Below are 27,854 nucleotides of genomic sequence, written 5' to 3' on the forward strand. Positions count from 1 at the left end.
TCGCTATTTAGAATGAAAGACATTATATATACGATAGACAATAGATAAGTAACTACTGCAACATATCATTGGTCATGTAACAGGCAATATTAAGTCTTAAAATAAATAAACTTTAAATCCCAAAATTCCCAAACACGTAACCATATCGTAGTCCGTATCAATATCTTTTATTTTCGCGTCGGAAAATGCATTTTAAAGTCGGCACTTTTTAAATTAAACTTTAACAGCAATTCCGACAAGCATCCGTCGTACGTGCGCCACATAAAGCTATTAAGGCACTTCACACGCGCAGCGTTTATATTACCATTATGTTCAAAGCACCCGCATATATCTTAAAGCGCCCGTTACGGTAAATGGAATGTAACAAAGTTGGTACACAAGTGATTTTTTTTGTGATCGTATTTGTTGTGGGACGTGACCGTGACCGGATTGGGAAGCGCTTTGTGATTTAATCTGGTAAGTTTGTTTCAGAATAATGTCGTTTTTATGTATCTATTAACATATTTTCTTCCTGTTCTGTCTACTCTGACCGTGTGGGTATTGAAAATTGTACCTACGGAATAGTTACATAAACCAGAAGTTTCTTCGTTAAATTTCTTCAACTATCAATATAAATCAAATTGATCAGATGAAATCGTATTCTTTTCAGAGACGGTCCTACTCTTTACTACGCCTCTTCGACTAGATACTAGTATACCAAAGCAAAATAACGCCCCCATTAGACCAAACGAAACAGATGTATACCCATCTGTCATTCCCAATCGGCACTTCACGTAGCTAAATATAAAAACGCAGCGTCACGCCATCTGTGTGAAAGCTCATATGAATGGCACATTTCGTACACTTAACTGCAGGTGCGTTACAGACGTTTCGGATATTGCCAACACGTTGCGAATACTGCTTTATACAGTAATAACTTTAGAATTTATTGGTTTACATTTTTATTTTATTTTGCACCAACTGATTGTTAATATTCGCTACATCGTTCGTGTAAAGTAGACTAAGATACGGTTTCAACGCTTGCGAGTGTCCCTGTTAGCCTATTTGCCACTTTTTATGTAATTTTCATACATTATTTGCCATTTTAACAGTCAGATAGGCTAACTCTATTTCATATTTTACATAATAGTAATAGTAAGATTTTCTTTTGATGCATTTAGATTTTGTTGATAATAAAACTCGTGTGTTTTAAACCAATTAAAAAGGCGGATCAAAAAATGTATTCCAATAGAAATAAATTCATAGATTTTCCTTGTGAGTAAATTGGATGAATAATTCCCGCTTATTACATGTAACTGTTTTGCAATTCATAACATTTAGATTCACAGGAAGCATGAGAAACGAGTTAAGATTTAATATTCATAATAATTAGATGCATTTATGTATTCGTTCTAATTTGTTTTTAATTTAATTGATTAGCTGATAAGTATTGCATGCGTAAATTAATAAGTTACTACGTCTAAGTACAGTCTATTTACTACAAGGAACAGTCTATCAAACGCTCCTACTTTAAATAAGATTTCCACAAATCTACTGAAAGCGCATATATTTTTAACATTCTTGTCACTATACTTTTAACTTGAAAGATTTTTAATTGCTTTTATCACTAGCTAGTTCTGCTTATTCGTACTTTCTTAATGTTGCTTGGTAATTAATCCTACTAATATTATAAATGCGAAAGTTTGTGAGGATGTGTGTGCGTGTGTTTTTGTTACTCTTTCACGCAAATTCTACGGTACCGATTACAATGAAATTTAGCACACATATAGAGGGTAACATAGAACAGGTTTTATCCCGGAAATCCAACGAGAACGGGAACTATGCGGGTTTTCCTTTGAAAACGCGGGCGAAGCCGCGGGCGGAAATCTACGATTCTACGAAAAACTTACGATTGTTTCTTCCTTAGAACTATATATACGAATCAAACCTACGTATTCTACAAACTATACACACCGGCACAATTAGCGGAACAGAAAAAAAAGTGAGACTATGAGATAATAACGCATATTTTTGACGAAAATGTAATTAGACACAAACTAACAAATTGATTAACATCTTTTAACAACGACTTTGAAAAGTCTTCGTTATTTTTTATTGAAAAAATAAAGAAATTTGAAATAAGTGAAATTTTTGGATAATTATGAACCATCACAAAAAATAAAAAAAGTATGCATTAAATGATTTAACAATAAAATTAAAGCAAAATTAATAACGAGTGTTTCCCCCTCTTGCTCTGATTACGGTTTTCATTCGTCTGGGCATGCTACAGATTATGTTATCGATGATTTCTTGAGGCAACCGCTCCCACTTCTCAAGTAATGCGTTTTCAAGTTCATTCAGATTGTTGGGGGCTGGCATTCTGGATTTAACCCTTCTTTTTAGCAAGTCCCAGACATGCTCTATTGGATTCATATTGGGGGAATTTGCTGGCCACTGCATCACCGGTATACCTACGTGGCTCAGATATGCCTGTACCGATTGTGCTCTATGAGTACGACTCTTATCTTGCATTAGAATAAAGTCGTCACCAATAAATGGGGCAAATGGTACAACATGTTCTTCTAAAATGTCTCTGATGTATCGATCTGCTGTCATGGTCCCTCCTGTGACTATCACTAACTCCGTGCGAGCTCCCAAACATATCCCTCCCCAAACCATAATCAAGCCGCCACCATAAGCCACTGTGTGTTCAAAATTAGACTGTATGTGGCGTTCTCCTTTGCGTCTCCATATTCGCTGTCTCCCATCGATCTGTTTTAAAAGAACTCTGCACTCATCAGTAAAGAGAACCTGCTGCCATTCGTTCAAATCCCAGACGATGTTCTCGCACATCGGTTTGTGTTCCGCTTTGTGCCGGTGTGTGTATAAAACAAATAATAAAACCACAGAAAATATCGAACCTAATTTAAAACAAGCGATTCATTCCACGTAGATAGTATAAACAGGTTAATTTTTCAAACTTAGCCAAAAGGTATTTTACCACGTACTTTATAGGAACATAAATTAGTGTCGGACATTGCTTTTAAAACTACACCGCTATTGCACGTCGTAAAATCTAGAGAATGATACATTTACTGATTAAATTGGGCTAGGGCTGGTATTGTACTTAAAAATAACTTTTCGAGAAAATGTACAAAAAGAAAAGAAATACTGTATTGTGTTTTAAATGAATCAAATATGACATGTCTCGATTGTGGGTTTGGGAATCAGGTTAAAACACTGTATTTTTTACTATCAAAAATAACAATGTGTTATTTCCTACAAAATGTACAAAGCCATAGAGTTTAGTTCAATATATTATCATTGAAACATGAAAATATATTCATAGAAATAAATAAATCAAATCAAAGAATCACAGTTAATATCCAATCTATTCCAACGATAAACGATGATAAATCGAAACAATATTTAATAAAAAAAACGTTATAGAAAACATCATACAGATATGGAGAGGCAATTAAAATCTTTGTGCGCGAGAGTAAAGCAAATACGCGGAAGTTTTAAGTGAAAACAAACATGAAACCGACGAAATGAATCCTCGAGAATATTTTTAGATTTATTTTTCAAAACAAAAAGTGTAGAGAGCCCCCGTAAATTGTTATCGGTTCCCACAGGAGGTCGCCCGCGATATCCGCTTTGTCTATTCATTGTTTTTTCATTGTTATGCCTTTGAAACATTTTAAAAACACTAACAGTTTAATAAAAAAGTAAATTTAATATTGCTAAAGGGTTCTCACAGGTTTCTTTGTATATTACTAAATTCACCAAAACCAATAACGCTCCACTTCTCTAAAACGTTCCACAAAATCCAATAAGCTTGTAAAGAGAAATAAATTTTCATAACAGCGTTTACAAATACGATGAATGGCGAACGCATGCCAAATCGAATCACCTCGAGATAAATGATAACATCTAAATTTAACGAGAATTCCCAAACGAATCCATACAAAGAAACACTTACCGAGGTGAAAGATTTCGGCTTTGTGATAATTCATCAACAATTGTATGGACGTGTTCAATCAATCATCGCCGATCATCAATCAAACGTTCAACAAGTAAAAACAAAGCTGGGACAACCCTAGCCTCACAAAGCGTCTATGTTATCTGCGTGTGCGTAGACGCGCATTAATGCACGCGATCGTTACGCGCGTAACGAAGCGTGTAGTCGAGCGGTGCGAGTGTGTGCGTGCCAGGGCTGGCAGATGCGAGTTCGCACGCAGCTGTCGATCCCCTTAAAGCTCGCAGCATTGTGTCGGGCACGAGCTTGCTTTCACTAAATTATGCATTATTATTATCGAGGTTTTTGTTACTGTTTCAGATGCAGCCATTTTGATCGCGTGTCCCCGAGGCGACATGCTGCTCGTTAATGAATCACTGTTACATTGAACGTTTTATATTTATTTATCCGGACTTTTTCTTTGTTCGAGCACATTGACAAATTATAATGTACTATCGCAACTTAATGGTCCAATTTATTTTTATTGCTAAACATATTATGTACGTAAAGTATGTAAGACATTTACGTACATGTTAACGTTGTTTTTGCTTGCAGATTTCCCTTCGTTACGGGGCCGGGTGATATAAATTTAAAGTCTCGGAAGCTCTTGTTTAAATATAAATTGAAATATACGTCTTACGGTATCCCGGTAATTCGTAAGCCTTTACCGAAACGCTTCCCCTTAGCTTGATACAGTGGAGGGTAGATAGATATAAATTTTATTAATGCACCCACTCGGTCTCGCCTCGTGTCTCTAAACCAAAATTAACTAGAAGCTGTGCTTTTGAGATATTACGTGCTCGGTGCCTTTTTATTAACATCGCCAATATTTTACGGGACCGGGTTATTATGTAGTTCGTACGTGATACAAGAGGTCGGGGGTTTGTTTTGTTTTCGACGAAATATGTTGCTGGGTCTGTGTTACATAGTGAAATATTATTATAGACCGGGAAACATGTTTTACTATAAGATACATATGGACGGAATTGCATTGTGATATATCAATTATATATGCCTATTTACTACATAAGATTACAGTGAAAGTTATAAGCAGATTAAACATATATGCATCTAAAGACACACGTATTTAATTCTAGATAAAGACGAGGGTTTATTTCTCTTTGTTTAAACATTCACCAAGACTTATATCTACTTATCCCGAAACGCTCATAAGATTCCAGGCACAAGGTAAACATATTATCTTGTTTTAAGACAAAGCTATCTACTTCTCAGGACTAGTTATTGCACGATTTTAAAGCGGTTGTTTTTGTTACTGATGTAATAGTTAAGTTATAAAGATTATATTTTGTTAAAGATTTATGTTTTTAAAACTGATTTACTGAGTAAAATATTTTACTTTACACAATAATTTACTTTATATACTTTACTCATTATAATACAGTTTCTTTTCATTTTATTTGCAAAAGCGACTCATTGTAAGTCCTTATTAAGCGGAGCTTTTTTCTTTCCTATTACACAGTTATTTCCCATTTCAAAATGAATTTTTAATTGTGAACAACTGAGCATTCTATTTCATGTAGTACTAGTTAATATTACATACAATTTCCATCCTTTCACGATTAACTTTTATACAAACTTTTACCATACCAATCGGTGTCGTATTATAAGACAAGGTTTCACACTATCGAATCAGACCACCCATATGTACACACGTAATGGCCGACAGTGTGGACGCGCCCTTATATCGTGTGTCAATCGATACCCCAAATGGATAGCCGTTGAGTCAACACGAAACTGCGCCATCAGAATACACCACTAAATTGATTTATGACACCACCAATATTTTTACTGTGAACTTTTCAAAAATGGAATAAAAAATGAACGGCCATCATTAACCAATATTTGCGCGCTCATCAATTCTACAATGGTAATTACAATTTTCAGATTGATTTGTAAGCCTAGTGTCCAGACGCAATAAAACAATATTTTGTTGAAAATCCTTTTTGTAAAACAGACGTACAACAATAAGTAATCATTAAACGTGACAATAAATATATTCGTAACGACCGTGCCAACAATTCCAAACTCAAATCTGTGACATTTGCATATAATACCGATGGCTTACGGCAACAATAAACAAAAAATCCTGCCAATAAATTTGGCCGCCGGCTCAACAGCTACGAACCTACAAAAGAAATTACAACATGTACCACCTATCAATTAACCTCGGCTTAATTTGAAACGCGGGAAGAGTTAAATGGATCGCAACAAATTGTGTAATTCCCTTTTACGTCCGCCATTTTGAATCACGAGCTGTCATATTTCCCCGCGATTTTTGACGTTTTAATTAGCGTTCAGTTTCGCGCAGTGTCTCTGAATTAGTTTCGTATGTGTTGCTAGTTCTATCTATTCTATTTTAGTTACGTAAGAAGGGTTGTAAGCTTGGAATTGTGCTGAGTCAGATAATGTATGGGCGATTACAAACTATCTTGTTGCGTTAGGTCCGTTGCTTTTTCGAGTGAAACGAATGACTCATTGTTATAAATTACGGACCCTTGTTTCGTTGGCTTAGAAATTTGAGAGAATAATATTCTTTTATTATCTTTTATCATTTTATGAACATATTTCTTAGTGTGATAATATTTCAAAAGAATATACCAAATGGTTAAAAATAATGGAAAATACAGTATTTACGATCGTATTTTTATGGCAAACATCTGCTACAGATTAAAAATTAGCATAAACAGATTGATCTGACAATGCATTCAAATTTTTACAGAGACATTGTATTCCCTTTATAAGTAGGTACCTAATAAAGCCACCTAGCAACACGGCACCCTTATATAAAATACAATACAGAAAACAAAGGTATTATTAATTGCAGTTTAAGCTACAAGGGTTAAAAAGGGATTAGTCACTCAACAACAAGCACCCTTCGCTGCAGCTGTGCATATATCGATCTCTTTTCCCCATATGCGAATGTGCGTGCGTGTGAGGGGTGCGACATGATAATTCACCCTTTGCACACAAAATACGGCACGCGAACGGGGGGTCAGTAATAATAATAATAAAATCGGACAATGCAAGCTTATCTTTGTCACGTGGCTAATTTTTAGAGTACAAAGTGAATCGATTACTGTGTTTAAAAGCAATTGTGAGGGGTGTATAATTGAAACTTATGACATGAATGTACATATTATGTACGCATGCAATGTATATATTTTCTAATATGTATGTACATAAGATTGTAAAGAGGTATGTTTGTTTCGATTTAATAAAAATGTCGTGAATACGTAGTATGTAAAATTATAATTAGGAAGTTAAGAAATAAGAAGATTAAATATTGTTCTGTAGCTAACAGTTTTGTATCTATTGGTACGATTTATAGGTATTTCTTCTAGTTATTCATGAAAAGTTATTATTATATTAAGTTATTAAAATACAAATACTCGATAATTACAAAATAAAATAGAAAAAGCACTATCAATAAATCCTTAAAATCTAAACAGCTTATCAGTGAATCGGATTAAAAACCGCATTAATCCCGTCATAATTATTTACACAACACATCGCGGTAATTTCTAATTACCGATAATTATTCATAATTAATTCATGTACAAAGCAAACTATAATATATGAGGGATTAACGTATTGTGTTCAAATTATACATCTACCCGCATCCATTATTCGCTAAAATTATACATCTACCCGCATTCATGTGAGATGTCATAAATGTACCAAACCACAGGTTTGATTTTGGATTTTGCTTTAAATACGGACTTGAATTTATTACTAGCAAAACAATGCAAATGTATTGTTCGTACAAAACATTTACTTTGACAAAATATACTTTATTTTGCTTTGTACGAATATAAATTATAATCATTTGTATCCATATTTATATATAAAGACAAGAAAGTATTTTTACACGCTTTATATTAGCTTCACCTGTATGTTTGTTTGTAACCGACTTCTTTGGGCGCGATTTTGACCCACTTTAAACGGCCTTTTTAGTTTTTTTAAACTATTATTATTTTAGATTTAGTATACTTTATTTTTGTATAGGAATCTGCCTTGCTATTTTCTCATGAAAAAAATGCGTACATTTTTTTAAAGACAATTTATTTCTTACACCAAAACTAGAACCGGCACATCATTTCCAGCTATTGTGCGCAACAAACAAACGAAATTCGCGTTGCAATATTTGTTCAACATTATACAAACCCCAATAAGTTCTAGCCTAGATCGTGTGTCGTTTAAAATTGATCCCTATCACATTACAATAGAGTTCTAAATACCGGTTCGATTCCCCCTTGAATATGTATTGGTAACGGTTGAATCGCAAATCGGCGTCTATTATCTGCCAGTGAATAAATATACCTTTATCTCACTCGGTATTTTCGATTATTTTCAACTTTGATAGTTTTTCTTCAGAACGTTTATGTGGACTTTTCTCTTTTAAAATAAGTAAAATGTTAGCACAAATGTTATTTAGGTATTCAATTCAGTAGACACAAATACACAAGCTTTTTCTTTTAATCATTTTTTCCATTGGATAAAAAATATTTATAAGTACGTGCAACTAAATTATCTAGTTTATAAGGCTATACACAATTCTACGATATACCTTAATTCTAATTTTATTAAGGGCCGATTTTTCAATGCTTGGATAAAACTTATCCGTCCAATAAAGTATTACACGATAATATTAAGGTGATGAATTAATTTTTCTAACATTTACGGCCCTTTTTAAACCTTCGTAATTTTTATATTATTAAAGTTGTCGTGATGAAAATTCTTGACAAGAAAGTTCAATAGTAACACAATACGTCTACCGTTTTAGAAACATGATTCCATGATATTTTCTCGATAGAAAAAAAATACAAAGTTCTCATTGTTATTTTTTTTTAATCTCTGGCATCTTCAAAATAACAAACGTAAAGTTACGACTTTTTGGATATTAACTATAAAATATACAACCTATACGTCTACCGATTTAGAATTTTGAAGTATGCGATGGTTTTGAAATAAACAAGAAATACTTGAAATTAGCGCGCGACCAGCCAATATAGCGAGAGCCGCCCTGTACCTTCCTACCCCGATCGCTGCACGAGTCATTCCCACTACGGCCGTCACACGGGGAACTTGTGTCGCTTGCGCAATCGTAAAAAAGGGTGACAACACGATAAGACAAAATGAGACAAATGGGGACAATAAAGAAAATAAGAAGAAGAAACATAAAGGTTGGAGGAAAAAGAATGCTTACAATTGGAACAAATTAATGAAGTAAGTTGGTTTTATTTTAAATTTGATGATAATTGTATTATAGACGATGTTTGATATGTACCCCTGTTTTAAGTACATAACGAATGTGTAAGATTTTTTCATTTATAGCATAAATAATCTTTTCAGAAATCCGGAATCCAGAAGGAAAATAAAGCCACTGATTGTTCACAATGTGAACCCACTCCTTCGTAAGTACCTTTATTCAGTCAAAAATGTATGTTATCAACGCTCTACTGGTTTTATCGCATGATTCCATTTTTAGCAAAAAGCAACAAAGTGCAAAGAAATAAAAAATCATGGTGAACTTAGTGGAAGTATGGTGGACGTAATATGGAATTATGGAACAGGAGCTCGTTGGAGTAGTATTATATTTTAAAAAAATACGAAAAAATTTCAAGAATTTCTTAGTAGGTGGTAGATAAGTATGTTGTATAAAGAATTTGATGTTGATATTTATTTCATTTATACTTACTACACCTGTGCGCGAAATTGCATAGTACTAAAACCGGTTTATATTCATATTTACATAGTAATGTGAGTTTTCATTTTGAAAAATTTTGTGTAAGTATATTAAATTGAGTTCCTGGGTGATCTGGAAACACAATTGGGCCCGGAGGATGGCGCTGCAGTCACTCCTCCTAATCACATGAACCGATTTGGATGAATATTTGTGTGCACATTTCATTGTTGTGGGATGATTGGTTGATTCGTTTTCACATTAGCTAATATTATGTATTTTTGTTGTTAGAAAGTAAACTTAATTTAATGTTTATAATACATTATTATTGGTATAAATAAGCCAGTGTTCGTCTCACATTGCTGTACCTGCCTACCTATCCTACCAGGGCCTAACTTTGTTCTGGCTATTTTATTTTGATTATTTGTAATGAATAATTACAATTATAATAGAGTGCAAAAAATAAATACATGCGTCAATATATTTTGTGTTTTTTTTAAACAATTTTTTTATTTAAAAAAATATCATTCCGACCGCGGCTTTGCCCGCGTGGAATTAGGTTATATCGTGAATCCTGTTTTATCCCACAGAAGTGTTCAGTTCGGATAAAAAGTGTAAATGTGTAAATGTAATGTGTAAATCCAGGCAATTAGCTATATTTTATCAAAATTGGTAATGTAGTCTTGACGTGATTAAGTAACAACTAACAAAAAAATATACAAATTAACATCCAAAGTTTCGCATCAGTTTTACTGTATTAGCGATATCTTCCACTCTTGACTTTGACTGAGAAGAATTAGGGTTTATAACTTCTTTCAGAAATAGTACCTTTCATTTCTGGGCATGATGTAATATCTACGTCAGCATCAAATTCTATCTAAATCAATTCAGTAGTCCGCGTAATTAGGTACCATTTCATTTTTTCAGAGTAACAATATTTTTTGTTATTTTAAAGATTATTTATAACCTGTATTATTTTGTAATAAAGTAAACATTACGAAATAATAATAATTAATAATGTCTAAGTAGTTGTTAAAAAGAAGATAATTTTGTGTTTATAAGAAAGAAAATAAAACCAATAAATCAACAATTAAATATATGTATAACAATATTATAACTGTATGACGACTCCATACATGTTTGTCCCGAGTCGGCCAGCGGCAGCGCGGCGAGTATGCAAGAATGACTTCGCGCACACCCGCGTTCGCGATAGCGAGCTATTTAGACTCCGCCCGCCAAGCAGTGGATTTTTTTTTGTGTATCGTCTTAAAATGTCACGTAAACTGTCAAATACGGGCAATTAGAATACGTTTTTAAAATGGGAGTTTTATACATTATTCGACGAATAAGTTTTAACCAAGGATTGAAAAATCAGCCCTAAAACGACTTAATCAACGGACGAACAGCCTACCTTATAAATAAATGCATCAATGGTTCAAAATTGTCATATATAATTTTTGACACTATTTTCAAGCATCACAAAAGGGTATATCAATATTTTTTGCAAAAAATTCACGAAAAAAATCTAGTTTCAAATAACTTCCAAGTCATAAAACGTAGCGAGAATTTGATACAGGGACAGAAGCCCCTCAGTCATAAATAAACTACCTCGGCCCGTGAATAGAAAGGATAAAAAGATTTCGCGTATTATCGCTGAGGACATTAATTTTCTGCCTACTCAAATTGTGGGGTGTGGTACAAGTTAAAAGAAATAGCGATGAATATATTATTTTTTTCATTTTTTTTGTTGTGAAAAGGTATTTAGAAGGTTAACATGGTTTCATTAAGTTGAATTAAAAACTATGATTAAAACAAGCAAACTGATTAAATTCAAATCAATCATCAAATTTTTTCAGATGTAAATTAACTACATACATCTAGCATAAATCTTATATATAAAATTCTCGTGTCACAATGTTAGTCTGCATACTCCTCCGAAACGGGTGGACCGATTCTCATGAAATTTTCTGTGCATATCGGGTAAGTCTGAGAATCGGCCAACATCTATTTTTCATATGTACCACGGGCGAAGCCGGGGCGGACCGCTAGTAATCGTATAATAGTAATGTTTTTCATTTCAAATACACCGCTATCCACAAGTTTAAAAATTATCATAGTTATTCTAGAAGTAGTTCATTCATTCGTTAAAGCATTCGCAAGAAGTATTTAATTACATTATTGCCATACCAACAAACACCCATACATCCTAAAACCACAACCCTCTTTGTATAAAAACAGTTAGTTTATAAAACCGCCCTTATCTCACGCTTTAACCCCCACATTTTTCCGTTTTCACGCCAGCGCAAGAACTGAGAACCCTTTTAGCCAACCTGTCTCGAACATAATATATAAAAATATTGAATATTGGACGCATTGCGAAATTTTCTGACTTCTTTGCTTCATATTTCTTTTAAATTGCTATTTATTTTGCAATTTCTCACCCTCACCATTTATCTTTTTTTGGGGTTGGAACCTACTCAAGGAATTGTACGTGTAAGTGTATTTCTTTGAATGTAATATATGTGTTTTTATAGTATTGATAACTTTAGAGTAGTTTTTGAACGCATGCTATATTCAATCTAGAACTGAGTACATAATCCGCATCACCCACCACAAATTACTAAATAATTGCCACGTAATTATTACTATCAAAAGTAGTTGTATAAAACTTGCAAATGACATATTATCAATAAACTAAGTGGTTCATTCTAAACTGATTCTACAAAATTATATTCGCGCTAATATAAAAGATTAGCTGCGCTCCGCGTGACTCCGCTCCTGTAACCTGTTGGTCTTAGCGTGATGATATAATAGCCTTATAGCCTACCTCGATGAATGGGCTATCTAACACCGAAAGAATTTTTCAAATCGAACCAGTAGTTCCTGAGATTAGCGCGATCAAACAAACAAACTCTTCAGCTTTATAATATTAGTATACCTAGTATAGATTAAAAAAGTGTCATCACCTCAATATCTATAATCAAACTCAAACTCAAACTCAAACATTTATTTATTCAATTAGACTTCTTAAAGAAGCACTTTTGAAACGTCATTACATATTTTAAAATTTACCACCGATTCGGAAAGCAGTATCTACGGAGAAGAACCGGCAAGAAACTCCATAGTTGCTCTTTTAAATCATGTCAGTTTTACAATTTTACAAAATACATATGTAAACAACATATAAGTATTGTAATAACATGCCAAAGAACTGTCCTGTGGTTTTTACGCGACAACCCTCCATGGGTTTTTATCGTCCATATATTCCTGAATACTGTAGTACGCTCTCTGAACTAGTACATTTTTTATATAAGTTTTAAATTTAGAACTACTAAACTCTTTAATATTATGAGGAATTCTATTGTAAAAGCGTATACCTTGACCCATAAATGAATTTTTAACTTTAGCTAATCGGAAAAATGGCATTTCAATTCTATTTCTGTTCCTTGTGCCATAACAGTGTCTATCTCCTACTCTTGTGTGTAAGTCGGCGTTTTTGTGTACATGCAAAATATTATTAAATATATACTGTGATGGTACAGTAAGGATACCAGTATTCTTAAAGAGATCTCTTAGTGAGTCCCGAGCACGTAAATTATATATAGAACGAATGGCTCTTTTCTGTAAGATAAATATAGTTTCTATATCTGCTGCCCTGCCCCATAGTAGAATTCCATAGGACATAATACTATGAAAGTAGCTGAAATAAACCAATCTAGCTGTATCTTCATCGGTGAGATGCCTTACCTTTCGGACTGCATATGCTGCTGAACTGAGCTTACCTGCAGCGGTGTTGACATGGGCTCCCCACTGTAGTTTCTCGTCCAATGTTAACCCAAGAAATACAGTCGATTCTGTAGGGTGTAATACCTCCCCGTTCAAGGTAATATTTCTGCTTAACTTTTTAACGTTTGGTAGTAAAAATTCAACACAAGTTGTTTTTTTGGCATTTAATAATAAATTATTAGCAGTAAACCAGTCGGATATGTGTAAAAGAGCACTGTTCACTTCGTCAACATTTGGGTCATGCCTATCCACATTAAATATTAATGAGGTATCATCTGCAAACAGAACTATTTCACACCTATCCTGTAAATAATAAGGTAGATCATTGATATATACCAAGAACAAGAAGGGTCCTAAAATAGATCCCTGTGGAACACCAATGTTAATTGACGCACCGCTAGAACGTTCTCCATTAACAACTACAGTTTGTATCCTATCATGCAGGTATGAGGCTATGAGGTTCTGAGCTTGTCCTTTAATCCCATAGTGATTAAGTTTACGCAATAAGGTACAATGTTCAACGCAGTCAAATGCCTTGGAGAGGTCACAAAATATCCCCAAAGCATTTTTTGAGTTTTCCCATGCCTTATATATATGTGTTAGTAGTGCAACTCCAGCATCTGTGGTTGAGCGCCCCTTTGTGAAACCAAACTGTTTGGTGTGCAGCAAATTATTAGATGCAAAGTGACTAGTCAATTGGTTTAATATTAACTTTTCGAATACCTTACTTAATGTTGGTAAAATCGAGATAGGTCTATAGTTGTTACAGTCTTCTTGATCGCCTTTCTTAAATAGAGGTATAACTTTACTAAGCTTTAATAAATTAGGAAATGTACCATAGTCACAACACTTATTAAATATAAAAGCTAAATTGTTCGCAATATTTTCTATTATATTATTAACTAAATTTACGGACATTCCCCAAAGATCACAAGTATTTTTTAAATTTAGTGTCTTAAAGGCTGTAACAATATCATTAGCAGTTACGTGTCGCAATTCAAATAATGTGCTGCACCCCGCAACATGGTCCCTCAAAAAGGTCTCTGCAAGTGCTGAAGACGAATTTAAATTATTAGTAATGCTAGCAGGGACACTACTAAAGAAATCTTCAAATGCAAGCGCAACATCAGCATTTTTGTCAATAACCATGCCATTATTAACAAGTTTTATGGTATTACTTGATTTGCTTTTATTTATTTTATTTTATTTATTTATAATTCTTTATTGAACAAAATATGACAAAACAATAGTATGCAAAAAGAAGTAGAAACACAAAAGCATAATTTGCCCAAAAGGCGGCCTTATTGCTAAACAGCAATCTCTACCAGGCAACCTGGCGGGAGAGGAAATGCAAGAAGATTATGGGATAGTGCAAAAATACAAACAAAGTATTAATGCAAAAACAACAAAAATAAATATATAATTATATAAACATACACCTACATAAAAATAAACAAATACAATATCATAGATACAATACTACAAATACATATAATATTAAATATATATATATATATACATATACACATATATACCTATATATACACATATACTAAATAAAATAAAATAAAAATAATAACTCAAATAAATATAATGAATAAAACAATGATTGGCTTCAGAAGGCAAACAGGAAAGCAAGGGAAAAAAAAAGAATATGTAGTAACCGAAAATTGAAGAAGCTACTGTTGGGATAGGTAATAGTCTTTAAGTAGCTTTTTAAAGGAGGAGAGTGATTGTGCACGTCTGATATTTTCAGGTAACGCATTCCACAGCTGAATAGCGCGCACTGTGTAGGAATTATTAAAAAAGTTAGAACTACGGATAGGAGTACTTAATAATAACAGATTAGTAGATCGAAGCGAGATAGAATGATTAGAACTTAAATAATTGAATTTATCTTTTAAGTACGGCGGAGTCTTAGGGCTAAATAGTATACAGTATAAGAGATGAAGCACGTGAGTATCCCGGCGATAACGAATAGGAAGCCAGTTTAACCTTTTCCTGAACTCTGAAACATGGTCAAACTTGCGTAAACCGTAAATGAATCTTATGCAGAAATTTTGAAGCTTCTCAAGGGTGTCCAGTTGATATTCATAAATATCAGGATAGCAGGAATCGGAGAAATCGAGGAGAGGAAGGAGAAGAGATTGTGCCAACGTAATTTTGGTAGAGATTGGAAGAAAGTTCCGTAAGCGCCGTAACGAAAATGCAGACGAAAATACCCTTTTTTGCACTTGTTTGATTTGCTCGTCCCAAGAAAAGGTTTGATCAAGCGTCAAGCCTAAATTTTTAACCTGAGTGGAATAAGGGACAAGTACATCATCAACGATAACATTAGGTAAATTGGTCCAGTCAATTTTTGAGACTAATTGCCTACTTCCGAATATAATAGCTTTAGTTTTTGTTGGATTAACTGTTAAACCATAGTTCTTGCACCACTTGACAATAGTTGCAAGATCCCTATTAACTTGTAAAATCGCTTCAGGTAGTTCGAGAAGAGAGGCATGTTTATATAACTGGAAATCGTCCGCATACATGTGGTAGGATGATACAATATTAGTGGAGATTGTGTTGATGAAAATGGAAAAAAGGAGGGGAGATAACACGCCACCCTGAGGAACGCCAGCAGAGACATTGCACCATGTCGAAGAAAGCTCCTCGATCAGCACACGCTGTCGACGTCCCTCCAAGTAACTATGTACCCAGTCTATGGCCGAGGCAGATAAATTAAGAGAGCGTAGTACAGCTAACAATACATCATGATCGACACTATTGAAAGCGTTGCTCAGATCTAGCAGTGTGAGTATTGTAAGCTCCCTGTTGTCGAAACCTCGGCGAATATCGTCTGTAATTTTAATCAGTGCAGTAGTAGTGCTGTGACCTGGTCGGAAACCTGACTGGAAAGGATTAAGGAGTTTGTGATGATTAAGGAAAATACTAAGTTGCTCCTGTACCAACCGTTCAAGGACCTTGGATAAAAATGGCAGGATAGCAATCGGTCGGAAATCGGATGATATAGAAGGATTCGGTTTTTTGGGAAGAGGGACAATGTGAGCATTTTTCCAATCACTCGGAAACTTTCCTGTCGATATAGAAAAATTCAGGATGTGGGTGATAATAGGAATAATGATGGAAAGGATAGGGATGATCATGCTTCGACCAATACAGTCACTACCAACTGCCTTTGAGGAGATTGACAACATGCTTCTCTTAACACTGTCCTCAGTGAACCGACGGAATACAAAGGGAGGAGAACTGGGAAGAGGTAAGGTATTAAGATAATTTAATGTACTATGTTTTAAGTTTGGGATGAAATTTGAAGAAGGATTAGAAAAGTGGGAATTGAGGTTGTTGACATCAACTGAACTAGGATAAGAATTGGGTGGGGATTTACCAATTCCTAGGGATTTGAGGAATTTCCACATTTTTGACGGATCACCATTGTCAACGGATTTAGCAATGTGCTGTCTCTGAGCATCCCTACACAACGTATTGCATCGATTTCGAATCATATTAAACTTCTCCCGATTAATATCCGTGTTTGACGACTTTAATTTAGCCTTTGCTCGAGCCTTCTTTCGTAAAAGTTTTTTTAGGTTATCGGACATCCAAGGAGCAGGCAAGTGCTTAAGCTTAACGGGACGCAATGGTGCATGTGAATCGTACAGTTGCAGAATTAAAGAATTAAAAAGGGACACTTTGTCATCGATAGTATCGGCAGACCGAATAACCGACCAGTCCATGTTATTAGCGTCTTCGGAAAGTCGATCAACATTTATTTTAGCAAAATTGCGTGACATGACAATCTTTGGTTTATACTTGGGGGGTTTTATCTTGTAAGAAAGGAAAAGGAGGTCGTGATAGGAAAACATGTCAGCCGGACACTGGCCATGCTCGGTGACATGCTCTGGTGAGGAAACAATGACAAGATCCAGGAGAGATGGAGTACAGTTGGGAGAGGAATGAGTAGCCTGTAAAGGAAGGACTTTAAAATTATAGGAATCAAGAATAGATAAGAGTTTTTTACTACGATGGTCACCCTTGAGTAAGCAAGTGTTAAAATCTCCCATAAATATAACATGTTTATAAAGTGGCGAGAAGGATTCAAGGATATGATCAAAGGATGGGAAATAATTAACAGTAAGGTTGGGGGAGTAAAAAACACCGAGAAGGATTTTAGTATTCGAGGAAGTAATTTCAATAAGAAGATGTTCAGCCGCATCGCCAGGTGGCGGCTGAGGGGAAGAACTAATAATGGAGTAAGGAATATGTGTACGTAAATATATAGCTACCCCTCCACCGACTCTGTCGACACGGTCGTTTCTTATCAAATTAAATCCTGGAATACTATAGGAAGAAGAAGGAAGACAGGGTTTAAGCCAGGACTCGGAAACTAAAATTGCATGAACAGGGTTGGAGTCAAAAGTAGCAAGGAGATCAGGATAATGAGCCGGAATACTCTGTGCATTTATATGTACGAAATTTAAGTTATGAACATTAGAGAAGAGGTTAGAAATACAAGGGGAAGGAGAACAATTTGTTAAACTATGAAAACTGTCGTCTTCTGAACATTCATTATTTGAAGTAAGTGAAATAAAACTTTCGTTATCTGAACTAGAATTAAGAGCCATAATATATGTAATACAATAAATATTAAAATATATGTAATACAATAAATATTAAAATATATAATATAATATTATAGAATGAATAATTTACGAATAATAAAATATAACAAAAAACAATGTAAAAAAAAAAAATCTATCAAACATAACCTTTGCCACCAGTTACATCTTATTAATAATATAGAATAAAACTAAAACAAAAACTAAACATTGATCGTTAACCGTCTGTGATATGACAAAAATGCTAGCATCCACGCCACTAAAAATTATATAAAAATGAACGTTGACAAAATGTCAGTTGTCAAATTTGGACTGACAGTAAAAGGGTACATAATAAACAATTATACAAAAACAAAGGTAAAACAAAATTAAAAATAGCGGTCAACGATTAAAATAAATTAGGGTATTTAAAAAAATAAAGCTAGCATAGCAGTAATAAAACCAAGAGACTAGATAAGACGGTACAATGAAGACGGTACGAGAAAGAAAAAGTAAATACAATAGTCAAAGTAATTTAAATGTATAAACTAATTTGGAAAAAAAATAAAGTAAAATTGAAGTAAAGAAACGCTGAGTTCTTACTTGCCTTTGCCGCACCTCTTGGGTCTTACGTTTGAAATCTGCTTAGAGTTATGTGGTACATTTGTGGAGGTTGTGGCCAAACCAGGGGCACCCGCAGCAGTAGAAGGAATGCTGTCAAGCTCAGACATCATTGTGACTTTATGTCTTTTTCCATCCGAGGCTTGAATAATAATATACCCATCCTTAGTCCAGCAATTGGTTACACCAAAGCGAGCTCTTGCAGAAATAAAAACATCATGTCTTTCTTTTATAAGGAAATCAGAGAGCGTATAACCACTGCCCTTTAGAGAGGTCTTGGAATACCAGATAGTATCTCTTAAAGAAACATCTATAAACTTAACGATGATGGGCCTGGGCTTATCTGATTTCGTAGAGCCCAGACGATGACACCGGGAGATTGCTTCCTGTTGAAATTGTGGAATATTCATATGATCCATTACCACTTTGGATACCAGGTTGGCAGGAATTTCCTTCGGTGCTTCAGGTATTCCATGTATAAGTAACATTTTCCTCCGACTTCTCATCTCCCATTTTATATATTGCTGTGAGAGGAACTCAATTTGTGATTGCAATGTGTGGAGAGAAGCTACAACGAAGGAGCGGAAAATGTTGAATTCTGCTGCTAATTTTGAAGTGGGGCTGGTAGAAGCAGGTTGCGAATTGTTAGTGTTATTAACATTCTGCAAGTCACGCTGAAATTCAGCCATTTTAGCATTGAACAGAGCGGCCATGTCTGTCATGGATTGTTTAACAGATTCCATTGTGGTACCAAAAGTGAAACAAAAGTTCTAGTGTGTAGTTGATGGATATTTATAAATGGAGATTTAACTGGTGGGTGAAGGCTCAAAGATTAACACATACAGGTAAAGTAAAACTAAGTATTAGTATGAAAAATTGAATTTTAAATACTAGAGATCGCAAAAAAACGTGTGTCGACTTTTTGCTCCTACCCTCAAAAAAAATGAATGAGCTTTTACCCATTTCACCATTAATAATAGACCAAACTGTTTTAACTTTATTATCGGAATCGCGTATTTTATCTCTGATATACAAACGCTTCGCAGTAAAACAAACAATTTTAAAAGTTTTTGAGTAATTTCTAACATAACTAAGAAAAGATGGGTCTTTATTATATTGCTTCATACCATATAACTCATAAAGAACGATCCTACACCTATGTATGCTAGGTGTCGCCCATTTACTAAATGGTAAATCCTTGGTAATATTTAAAGATTTAACTTTAAATATTTTTTCAAATTCATTATGCACTAAATTAAAAAGATTTTTAAACATTTCACAAGGATTATTATGACAGGATTGATCATTCAGTACAGGCAGGCTTTTATTAATATTATCTCTAAATTTATTAATGCCTTTTTTAGTTATAGGCCTAACATTAATTCTTTTAAATTCAGGTAAACAATCCCATTCAAAAACTACTTTCTGGCCACAGTGATCCGAAGTGAGTGTATTGAGAATATTTTTCTCTAAACAGTTGCAGTCGCAGTATATATTATCAATACAGGTTGCAGAAGTAGGTGTAATTCGTGTGGGTTCATTAAAAAGTTTATACAGATTAAATGACTGAAACAAATTAACAATTCGTGTTGCCGTTTGTGTTTGTAAAAGTATATCAATATTAAAATCACCACATACTATAACTTTTTTTTTACTCCTACTTAAACGCTTTAATATTTCTTCCATGACTGTCTCAAACATATTATAGTCACTGGAAGGGGGTCTATAAACGCAAACAATAATATAACGCTCCAGCTCCACACAGGACAGTTCAATGGTCCGTTCTACAGAAAGGCTAACAATGTCAGTTCGTTCCTTGCATTTTAAACTATTGTGTACAAAAATAAGAGAACCTCCATGAATAGCGTTTGTTCTAAAGTATATACTTTTTAATTTATAATTATCAATATTTATTAACAACTGACATTGTTTAAGCCAATGTTCTGTTACACAAAATATTTTAATTCTATTCTTTAAATCACCTCTATGTTGACATATCTGTAATCTGTATCAACCATTAAAAATTGCCGCACTATCCTACGCAACAACACACGCATTTTACAACATTATTTTATATCGAAGACACGAAAAAAACGTCCAAAATCCCAAACGATATACCTATTTAGAGTGGATATGCCTTATCCCCGGCTTACTGCGACAACTAAAGCCCTTTTATTGTTTCTTTGTGAGCAATATTACCGCTTTCGAATTTGCTTTGATCTATTCCAATTTTGTTACCTATTTTCTTCTATATGTGTGTACAAAAACGCGAGAAATACCTGTACTTTTAGCTTCACCGATTGACGTCTAAAAATATCAACCAAGTCTACAAGAGTTTACTGGTATTCAAAAAACTTTACATGTTGTGTCTCCATATTTCAATTTAAAAAAGTTATTAAAAAAACCTATTCATTTTTACCTTGACGAAAAATTTTCTAACCAACGAAACCCGTCAAGCAAAACTACCCTCACTTCATAAAACTTTAAAGAAAGATATCAAACTTGGAGATAACGTTTGAATTTTAAAAGCCATTAACTTTATCGAAAAAGGGACAAAAACATTGTTCAATTAGCGCGAACGGAAATCCAATGCTAGAGAGGTTAAGGTGAACAGAAAAGAGAAAAAAAGACTTGTAATTGGCGGCACCTCAGGCATTTTTTGTGGAGCAGTATTGATTGAATTTAATCATGCTATTCTTTTATATTCTTTGGAATATTCTTTAATAATTCGTCGAGTTGGAAGGAAGAGAAGGCAGCTGAAGGAATATGCCTCAATGATTAATGATATATTATTTTAAACGATGATCTGTAACACTATATAAGCTATAGTTTTTCTTTGTTGTAGGAACAGGAAAAATATATCGAAATGAAGGTGACATAAAAACAGTTTTTATTTATATAGATGGCAAATGAACGTGTTAAAACAGATAAAGACAATCCTGACTAAATATTTAATTGCTAAAATTAAATAAGTTTCAGGGGAAGGATGACCTCTCTCCCTTTCCTTTATACTTTAACTAGCTGTGTCCCGCGGTTTCACCCGCATTGCTCCGCTCCTGTTGGTCTTAGCGAGATGATTTATAGCCTTTATATAGCCTTCCTCGATAAATGGGCTATCTTACACAGAAATATTATTTCAAATCGGACCAGTAGTAGCTAAGATTAGCGCGTTCAAACATAACATAATATTAGTATAGATATACCTAAATCCGTAATGACGCTACTTTTAAACTTTACCAGTTTGTAATAACGACAATGTGACTTATAAAAGTATTCACCTTTATAAATTATTCATTCATTAATACTATTATTTACCATCTTTTGAAGTTGAACCTTGAAACTTTACGCCGATACTTACCTGGAAAAGAAAAATGGTATTAAGTTAAAATATTCAAGAAGGAACTTTTAAGCATTAGCTACGTAGCAAATTATAGTTTATTATTATTTGATTATAGTTGCCTAATTCAGATATAATTAAGTAACAATATGCCAGAATTATTCAAAATAACATTTAGATAGAAAGCATACATATTAAGAGGAGGCTCCCTTTCTCATTTCTGGCACTGAGAGACCGGTTACGGTACTAGACGCTAATGCCGTAATAAAGTTGAATATCGCGTGCGCTCTTTGATCGCGTTCGAGCTCGAAAAGTAAGTCTCAATTCTTATTTCGTTTATAACTAAAGTAATAATTGATCTTGAGAAAAAATATCTTGGTCTTCAATAGTAAACTCTATTTTCTTACTGTTAACATTTATTTTAGACAATAATATTATAAAGAGGAAAAGTTTGTAAGTATGTATGTATGTATGGTTTTCACGCAAAAACTACTGGACCGATTTCAAAAATTCTTTCACCATTAGAAAGCTGCATCTTTACTGAGCAACATAGGCTATATTGCATTTTCAAAAAAATTAGAGATCCTTACCAAAAATGCAATAATGTAACCCAAGGTGTAAAAAAATCCTCAATAAAATTTCTGTCATCGCGTGCGCTGCAGAATCTATTGAAGATAGAACAAAAAAATGTTCTACGGTATTATAGAATGGATCAATATCTACAAGAAAGTCCGCGATACCATATGTCCATCTTCAGTAGTTATGTTACTACAACAACTTTTTTACGTTTTCAAAGTAAATAGAAGTGCCGACAGTAATCAAACCATGTTATCCATACACATATATTAATCCTTATCCCATTAAATGATGTTTTACTATAGACTGTTTCAATACCAGCAAAATACTTTTTAAATGAAAAGAATTGGATATTCCATTCAAAAGATATAACGAATTTTTAAAAGTGTCAATCTACAGAAAATAGTAGGTATACTGTTCGAGCAGGCCGTAGTGCGGGGGTCACGGAGGAATTCTACCAATATGCGTCTTGACGGAACACACGGGTTTTGGTCGGTAGGAATCCGTCATAACCCACGGCCCCTCCCCCGGAGGCCGTGGGTATCTATGAAAGATTTCCCCACTAAAACAAAAAAAAAGGCCGTAGTGCGGGACGGGGTAAAGGTGATTTTCATGTGATTAAAAATTAAACCTATAGTCCGACCTATAGTAGACTTTTCACTGTAACGATATCGCTATCTATGCGAGTGAAGCCGCAGGGCATTGCTAGTTTTAGACATAAAGTCCAAGTAAATCTTAAAAAAAATGTAATAATCCTTAAAAAAGGCATCATTTTTGAATATAAATTGAATCGAGCGAAAATGTTACAATTATGTTTCTGTCTTGTACATCGAAAGAAAAAGACCCAATAAATCATATACTAAATTTCCATTTTGATTGTATGTGTGACTGTTTCAGAATATTAATGCAAATTCACATAAAATTTAGGGAGCTTGCCCTTAAGAAAAAATGTATGCGTGTACTAGAGTACACACGTAAGAAGTGAAACTTCTTTATGACCTTAAAAATGTCACGAGTATGGCGTAACGCAAAAATGTCACGCGTACGGCGTAACGCAAAAATGTCACGCGTACGGCGTAACGCAAAAATGTCACGCGTACGGCGTAACGCAAAAATGTTACACGAAATTTTTGTCCAACCCCGATAAAGAAGTTTCACTTCAAAAACGTTATTAAGATAAAGTCAAAGTAACATAGACATTTGATAGACACCTTATTACGAACAGCATTATAATATACGAGTACTAGCGGTCCGCCCCGGCTTCGCCCGTGGTACATATGAAAAATAGATGTTGGCCGATTCTCAGACTTACCCGATATGCACAGAAAATTTCATGAGAATCGGTCCACCCGTTTCGGAGGAGTATGCAGACTAACATTGTGACACGAGAATTTTATATATAAGATATATACAAAAAATATACGAATTATATCCTACTTCATATCCTACTATAATAATATTTATTGATGTGTATGTATGTATGTTTGTCACTCTTTCACGCAAATACTACTGCACCGATTACAATAAAATTTAGCACACATATAGAGGGTAACTTGGATTAACACATAGGATAGGTTTTATCCCGGAAATCCCACGGGAAAAATGCGGATTTTTCTTTGAAAACGAGAGCGAAGCCGCGGGCGGACAGCTAGTTATATTTAAAATCGAAATAATTTATCAAAACGCTGAACATTAATAGTTAATTATGAATGTCCAAAAAATTGACTCGCCAATTGCTCAATGGCCACTCGAACATAATTCAACAAAAATCAATTTGTTGATAATTAATTGGGCGATCGTAAACAGCGGACACTAATTAAACCGAATTTAATGTTTGCGCAAAAATAAATTGGAATCATTTTGATTAAATGCCTTTTTGTAGTGGTGAAGAAGTTTGGAACGGGGCTGGCTAGAGCTGTTTTTGTGAAAGAAGTGTTTTGATAAATTAATGAAATGAAAATATTCAGGTTATACGACTAGCTGCTCCGCGCGGTTTCACCCCCGTGGCTCCTCTCCTGTTGGTCGTAGAGTGATGATATATAGCCTATGCCTTCCTTGATAAATGAGCTATCTAACACTGAAATAATTTTTCAAATCGGACCAGTAGTTCCCGAGATAAGCGCGTTCAAACAAACAAACTCTTCAGCTTTATAATATTAGTATACAAAATTTCAATACTAAAATTTTTTAACGATTATATTATGATGATCAGAATATACCTACTTCGATTATATATTTGGGTCGCTTGCGATTTCTTTACGATACAACAACTTCTTATAAATCCTCAATAATTCATCATAATCTAAGCAATTACAATATTGTCTGTATAATAAATAATAACATTACCAAGGATACAAAACCATTCAATGAAATTCTATATAAACACGATGTTTGGTCAGTTCTCGTGAAATTAACAAACTCCCAACATCCAACAATACGTAATTAATTGAAATGTTTCCTAACTATCGAAAACTAAAAGTAATATTTGTTTTTGATTAGTAAATTATACAAAAGGGGAGATGAACAAACAATAACTTCGGGCATATTTATTTATATTATTTGCCTATAGTAATTAATCTATAATATAAAAATGAATCACAAAATGTGTTGGTAAGCGCATAACTCGAGAACGGCTGAACCGATTTCGTTATTTCTTTTTTTATAATATTCCTTGAAGTAAGTTCTTATGCAGAGAAAACGTAAACATGTACCACAGGCGAAGCCGAAATACTATAAAAATATAACAAATCATCTGTTTTCAAAACATTTGTATTTTTCCACCGTCCCCATTTAGTTTTCCATCGTAAGCAATCAGTAATATTATAACAAGATATTTTAACCATTTACCCATTTACAAAATTCCCACAAAAATTATTCCACAACAAAAACACAACGTAACCTTGTTGTAACGTTAAAAACTTAATATAAATCTAGAGCATTTTTCATTAAATGTCCGCTGAAAACTTCCAATATCGCCGGGAGAGGTAAAGCCTTTTACCAATAAGTTGGCAATCCGGAAGCTATTCAATTTGTCCGATAAAAACGCTCGGACACTATTGTTTGGCGACACTGTGAATTGTGACGTCATTTTTGCATTTTTGGGTGTTTTCATGGTTATTTTTTATGTCTTTGTACGTATTTATTTTTATTTATTAGTGAATTTTAGCGGGAATTCCACGAAAACTTATCCTTTACGATCCTTTCTCTTTTTACGAACTCTTCCCTTTCTGCCTATTATATTATTAAATTAGAACATCATTTGTAAAGCATACATATTAAGTCAATACTTAATTCGATCTCTTCATAATTAAGGCTACAGCTACGTTACCTATTACTATATCTAATTTTTGTGCTTTTACAAGAACAGTCATTACAATTTACAACCTGTTAGTTGTTGACCGCCTCCTTGGTACAGTGGTTGACGCGTGAGCGTAGAACCGAGGGGTCCTGGGTTCGATTCCCGGTGGAGACGAAGAAAAAAAAATGTCTCGGTCTGGCAGGACATAGAAGGCTGATCACCTACTTGTCCCTAAAGAAAATCGATCAGTGAAACAGATGTATAATGCACTTGCCTCTTACCCCACTACATGACACTTCACTTTTACAACCTGTTCGTCCTCAATCCAAGCTTCAACCATCATCATACAATAGCACGTTCCTCCACAAAGACAAATTGTTCCTTCCCCGGCTGAACGCTTCACGATTTTATATTTCACCGTCGCGATGACAGCCCTCGATTTGTTTGCAGTCTTCCGATAACATTGTACACCCGAGTTTATTGTGAGATCTCTTGAATTCACTTTGTAGCGCCTTTAATTTGTCAGTCTGTTTAGTTGAAATGAAATGTTCTAACGTTCGACTGTGACGGCTAAACGCTGTATTGTCAGCCGTTTCTTTTTCAATTTTCTAACGCTTTCGTGATCTGCTTTGTCGTCAAACTGTGTCTCTTTTTACTTTTTTTAACGTTTAAGATACACTGGCATAGTTAAAGAGCTTTTTATTTACGCTGTATATTCTTTATCACATTATCATTTGATAACATTTTTCGACTGCTGGATATAGGCCTCAGTCATGGCACGCCACTGAGCCCGGTCGTTCGCTCGTTGCCGCCAGTTATGCCCAGTAGCGTATTTACAAACTATACATAGCCAGAACGCAACCATAGGAAACTGCTCGTGTATACTTTGTAATGCTGTTTTTAAGTTTGTTATTACAAAATATACACGAAGTTTGCGTACTGATCGTGTATACTTTGTAACACGGATGCTTGCTTCTTCGTTCCAAACTATACACGATCAGTACGCAAAATATAACTAAATATACCTACTACACCACTTACGCTTGAGCGAAATAATAAATAATTTGGAAAATCCAAAAGTGCACGCCTCATAATTTTTTTTTAATAAATATTTATTAATTACTAGCGGTCCGCCCCGGCTTCGCCCGTGGTACATGTTTACGTTTTCTCTACATAAAAACCATCCTCGTACTTCAAGGAATATAATAAAAAAAGAATTATCGAAATCGGTTCAGCCGTTCTCGAGTTATGCGCTTACCAACACATTTTGCGATTCATTTTTATATATAAAGATTATTTTTGTTTATTTAATAACAATTAAACCACATCGAATCAGACCCTGAAAAATGAAAGGGTTCTATTCCTGAGCATACTCAAGCGTAAGAGAAAAAAAAAGACTCGATTAGTAAAGTATTTCGGTCGCTATCGTGTTAACAAGAAAAAGGATCCGCACATACAGACACACGGACGTCCAAGACCGAACTTTTTTAAACTGTTTTTTAACTAGTTTAAATAACAAAAATGACATCAAAAATATCATGAACGTTAAAAATAGTGTTTTTTCTTAATATGTGTGTGTATGTATTATCTTACAAGTGCAATGTATGATACATAAAGACATTTTAAGTTTGAAAAATCAGATGTTTTGCGCGAACTGACAGTAGTACCCACCTCAACGCTTCGCTTATGAGGCGTGCAATAGTCGTAGGCAATCAAAGACTTGTAAAGCTATATCTATCTACTTTTATTCTTCTTGATTGATTCAGTAAAATATGGAATAAAATATTATTAGGTGAGCTTAGAAAAATAAATAGATAACAGATAGGTATATAAAGGTTACCTATGGGTTAGGTTAGGTTCGTGTTTTTTTTAACTACACAAAAATTGCCGTCGCCTCGCAACCGTCTTCTTCTGGACTTATTAGATTCTTA

General features: G+C 34.2%; 4 protein-coding genes across 18 annotated transcripts in view; 2 read left to right on the plus strand and 2 right to left on the minus strand.

Annotated features, from left to right (window-relative positions):
* LOC149476771 (E3 ubiquitin-protein ligase SH3RF1-like) overlaps nt 1–27,854 on the plus strand; it is a 386,219-nt gene that overhangs the window by 285,418 nt on the left and 72,947 nt on the right. The window lies entirely within an intron of this gene.
* brat (tripartite motif-containing protein brain tumor) overlaps nt 1–27,854 on the minus strand; it is a 432,659-nt gene that overhangs the window by 22,369 nt on the left and 382,436 nt on the right. Inside the window, exon 1 of one of the 15 annotated variants that reach the window (XM_089711166.1) lies at nt 22,028–22,042. The exons of the other annotated variants lie outside the window; for them this stretch is intronic. The gene's annotated coding sequence lies outside the window, so the exon portion shown is untranslated. Of the gene's footprint in view, nt 1–22,027; nt 22,043–27,854 lie in introns of those variants that run through there. 15 annotated transcript variants of the gene reach the window in all.
* On the plus strand, nt 7,188–9,723 carry LOC149476787 (uncharacterized). Its single transcript, XM_089711580.1, has 4 exons — nt 7,188–7,213; nt 9,011–9,244; nt 9,371–9,432; nt 9,507–9,723. Exons 1-4 carry the CDS (start codon nt 7,188–7,190, stop codon nt 9,545–9,547), a joined length of 363 nt encoding a protein of 120 aa, XP_089567706.1. The 3' UTR covers nt 9,548–9,723.
* LOC149476788 (uncharacterized) lies at nt 18,691–19,650 on the minus strand. The gene has a single exon (XM_089711310.1). It carries the CDS (start codon nt 19,453–19,455, stop codon nt 18,691–18,693), a length of 765 nt encoding a protein of 254 aa, XP_089567436.1. The 5' UTR covers nt 19,456–19,650.

Source organism: Colias philodice, chromosome 26, assembly GCF_061535455.1.
Source record: "Colias philodice isolate Cphi_HAF_F1 chromosome 26, ilColPhil1 Martin Lab GWU primary, whole genome shotgun sequence".
NCBI classification, from domain to species: Eukaryota; Metazoa; Arthropoda; class Insecta; order Lepidoptera; family Pieridae; genus Colias; species Colias philodice.

Excerpts from the sequence above, each read along its gene's own strand:
- LOC149476787 (XM_089711580.1), top strand. The coding sequence starts at position 7,188 with ATGTATGTACATAAGATTGTAAAGAG. Across the intron at positions 7,214-9,010 it reads GTACATAAGATTGTAAAGAG|CGCGCGACCAGCCAATATAG; the intron begins GTATGTTTGTTT and ends ACTTGAAATTAG. Across the intron at positions 9,433-9,506 it reads CAATGTGAACCCACTCCTTC|CAAAAAGCAACAAAGTGCAA; the intron begins GTAAGTACCTTT and ends TTCCATTTTTAG.
- LOC149476788 (XM_089711310.1), bottom strand. The coding sequence starts at position 19,455 with ATGGAATCTGTTAAACAATCCATGACAGACATGGCCGCTCTGTTCAAT.